Below are 3,754 nucleotides of genomic sequence, written 5' to 3'. Positions count from 1 at the left end.
ATATATATATATATATATATATATATATATATATATATATATATATATATATATATATATATATATATGCTTCTATCCATTAAAAAATATCTTTCTTTTGTGGTGAGGCCAGTAAAATGCAAATTAAAAAAATTAAGTAAATACTGGCTCATGCAGAAAAATTGTTGAATTGCTGGAATTTTTGCATTGGCAAAAACGTGTGTTTTTGTGACTTTTTTGTGTTTTGTATTCTGTTATGAATTTCACACTGCTGCTGCAAATTCCACTGATTTATCACCAATATAATGTTATCTAGTTGGCTAACATAGATCAAACATGTTGAGATTGTAAAACTGACTTGAGACAGACATGAATGCATCATTAAGCATGTGTTGAAAACTACAAACCATCGGTTTAAACAAAAATCAGCAACTGCATCATATGCCACTGTTTCCAGCATTTTTTAAACTAATTTACTGTCTTGTGGTATGTTACAAAATTTGGGGGTAAAAATATAAAAATGTATAATAATAATAAATCAAAAAATGCGAATAACATTCAATGAAAATAAATAAATAAAATATTTCACGCAAATATAAAAATATGATGCTAAAAAAAATTTAATTGTGGTCAGGCCAGTAAAAATGTTGGTAAAAAAAACTAAAAAGAAAAGGAAAAACTCTTATTGTTAAGCCCAGAAAATACAGGTGAAAGGAAGCTGGATTGATGGGAAGATGGGAAGAAGTGTCTCAAAGTGGATGAAGTTGGGAAAAAAATAATGCGGAAAATACTTTGGAAGCCATTAAAGGACTTTACATTGAGAGAGGACCTTTTCCAAAAGGAGCAATACTATACCTTGTTTTTACTAAAAACAAGTAAACGTATCCCAAGAGGCCCTTTCTCATATACTCAAGAGCCTGTTTATTACTTGAGTGCAATGTTGACTCACCTGACAATGTCCATGGCCTGGTAAATGATCTCAGATCGGTCGACAGCAATGACCTTCCTGGCTCCCGCTTTGGCTGCGAACATGGAGAGGATTCCCGTACCACATCCCACGTCAAGCACCACCTGCAGGTTAAAGGAGCACTGCGTAACCTTTCCACGCTATGCCAGCTTGTCTGTACCATCTTAAGCATGCAGACGTGTAATAATGGCACCCGAGGCATTTATCATGCTGACAGGGTCTAACCCTTATTTGCCAAAGTCCACTGGCTGGACCACGATGGCCGAGATAAGCCTCTCGTCGTCTACCCCCACTTCACCTTTTTCATTCTAGCTCAGCGCGTCACTTCGGGATCCATGCTCAACCGCGGCCGGCTAAAGCTGATCTAGCCAATGTCAGCGCAAAATGAATGGTTTGTATATGAGCTGTGGTGTATGTTGCGTGTGTGCGTTGAAGCACCATTATCCTGTTATCAGCCCACTGCAGTTGACACATAAGAACAAAATACTGCAGCTTGGTATAATGTGAGGTTTTTTTTTATATCAGCCCTCTCAAAGCAATCATTACTCCGTCGTAGCTTTTTCTACAACACTTAAAAATGGCAGAGTGGCTGGGCTTCAAGAAGCCCATACTCACCTTGCCCTTGAAGACCTCCATGTTGCGGTACATGAAGTCTCGATAGCTCTCAGTGCGCACCTTGTCCTGTCGAAAAACGAGACAACCAAAGTTCTAAGTGATGACACAGCGTCACCATTCTACTTTCCATTAAGAAGACAGAGCGCACCCATCCCAGTGCGAGAGGAATCATTGAACACGATCCAATCATTCAGGGCAAAAATTACATTTTAACGCCTTATACACAGTTAAAGCTGACAGTCAAGGCGCACACTAGAAATCAAATTAACAATCGTTAAGCAGCATGAAATAAAAATCTCATTTTTAACAGAGTCAGGATTGAATTAGAAAGCAATTCAAAGGATGTGTGACTGGTAATAATTTTTTTTTTTTTTGAGGGGAGGAGGTTGGTGTTGTTGGGAGTGGAGATGAAAAATTAAATGAAACTGACCCTGACACTTCTTGCTTTGCCAGCAGAATTTCAGCCAGAAATGGCTAATTAACCTGCCAATCAGACTAAGTACCACCCAGAACATACATGATGCCGGAAGCTATTTACAATCAGACCAGAGCCATTACATTTATATTCGTTTAAACCAGGACATGTTCAAAATAACAATAATAACTTTAAAAAAAAAATGTAAATAAAAAAATGACAGCCTATTTTTGTATGGTTAAACATTCAGCTTGAAATCTTAAGTTTTTTTCTGGACATTTTTCACTCAAACTACTGGACAAAAGTCTGGAGTAATTATGTTTTTATTTTGTTTTTTAATTTTTGAAAGAAAGCTGCATTTATTTGATAAAAAATACAACAAAAATAATATTGTGTAATATAATTACAATTTAAAATATTTTTGTTCTATTTTAATATATTTTAACATGTAATTTATTCCTATAATAGCAAATCTGAATTCAGCAGCCACTGCTTCAGTATTCAGCATCTCATAGTCCTTTAGAAATAACTGTAATATGGAGATTTTGCTGCTGCTTAAAATGTGAAAACCATAATGCACTACCATTTAAAAGAAAGAAAGAAAGAAAGAAAGAAAGAAACTGATAAAAAAGTAACAGTAAAGACATTTATAATGTTACAAAAGACTTCTATTTCAATCCGAGAATCTTAAAAAAATGTATCACTGTTTCCACAAAAATATTAAGCAGCAAAAAGTTTTCAACACTGATCATAAGAACCATTATTAATAATTCAGTATTCATATAATAACTAATAATAATATAAAATGATAATAACTGAGAACCAAATCAGCTCATAAGATAGATTTTTCAGAATTTCTGTTTATTCCAGTATTCTTATCCATGCTTAATCCATTAAAAATGCTTTCAAATTATGGCAAAAATTCCATTAGCATTCCTGTAGGATTTGATGTTCTGAAGAGAAAACATATTTAAAATCTGTGTATTTTTAACAAATTAAACTTATTTGAGTGCCCCTTCTGATGCAGAAAAAAAAACAGATGACGGAAAAGTTCACTTAACTTTCCTTACATGGAAAGTTTTGCATTAGTTAAAGGGTTAAAGATCGTGACATCTGACTCATGATGGTAAACGACATCATTTTACGGTGGACAGTAAAAGGCGTCAGCGCTTGCGTTGCACCATACAGCTCGCCTCTCCTCTGCAGAGTTTCGACTCTGACGCAAACCGCTGTTTAATGCAAGTTGGAGGAGGCACCAATCACTGGCCCTCTCCAGGACGTACTGCAGTATGAGAGCTGATGATCCAAACGCTCCTCACTTAAACCTCCCTTACTGCAGTTACAGCACTCAAGCAATGACATCCTAATAATAAATCTGGAAAATTACAATGTGGGAAAATAAATAATGGCGAATAATGAAAATATGATGCATAGAGCGAACCATAGCATCTTTTTTTTTTTTTTAAGTAGTTTGCACAAAGTGTGAGTTGCTTGTGACCTTCTACCTAAGCAAATAAGGCCGCAGATATATGTTAGATGGGGACAGACCTACCTTCAGCATCTCCTCATGGATGCTGTAATGCCCATAAGAGCTAAAGTAGGCCTCGTCTTCATCTTCTCTCAACTCAGTAATGGCCCCTGAGCGTGAAGGGCCACGACTTGTGTCTGCGTTCAGCACTAGACCTTGTGCCAACAATCTGGGGCAATGCAAACAACACACACAAAACACATATATATATATATATATATATATATATATATATATATATATATTAAGA

At 35.6% G+C, this 3,754-nt stretch overlaps 1 protein-coding gene across 1 annotated transcript in view; it reads right to left on the bottom strand.

The window, feature by feature from the left end:
• LOC107557273 (protein arginine N-methyltransferase 3-like) overlaps positions 1-3,754 on the bottom strand; it is a 39,950-nt gene that overhangs the window by 29,022 nt on the left and 7,174 nt on the right. Inside the window, exons 7-9 of the mRNA XM_016240637.1 lie at positions 3,529-3,673; positions 1,562-1,627; positions 929-1,050 (exon numbers count right to left, since the gene is read on the bottom strand). Coding sequence (XP_016096123.1) covers positions 929-1,050; positions 1,562-1,627; positions 3,529-3,673 — 333 coding nt within the window. The remainder of the gene's footprint in view (positions 1-928; positions 1,051-1,561; positions 1,628-3,528; positions 3,674-3,754) is intronic.

This window comes from Sinocyclocheilus grahami, unplaced genomic scaffold (assembly GCF_001515645.1).
Source record: "Sinocyclocheilus grahami isolate Dianchi unplaced genomic scaffold, SAMN03320097.WGS_v1.1 scaffold596.1, whole genome shotgun sequence".
NCBI lineage: Eukaryota > Metazoa > Chordata > Actinopteri > Cypriniformes > Cyprinidae > Sinocyclocheilus > Sinocyclocheilus grahami.
Note: the sequence above shows the minus strand (reverse complement) of the source record. Positions and strands in the feature narration are given on the sequence as shown.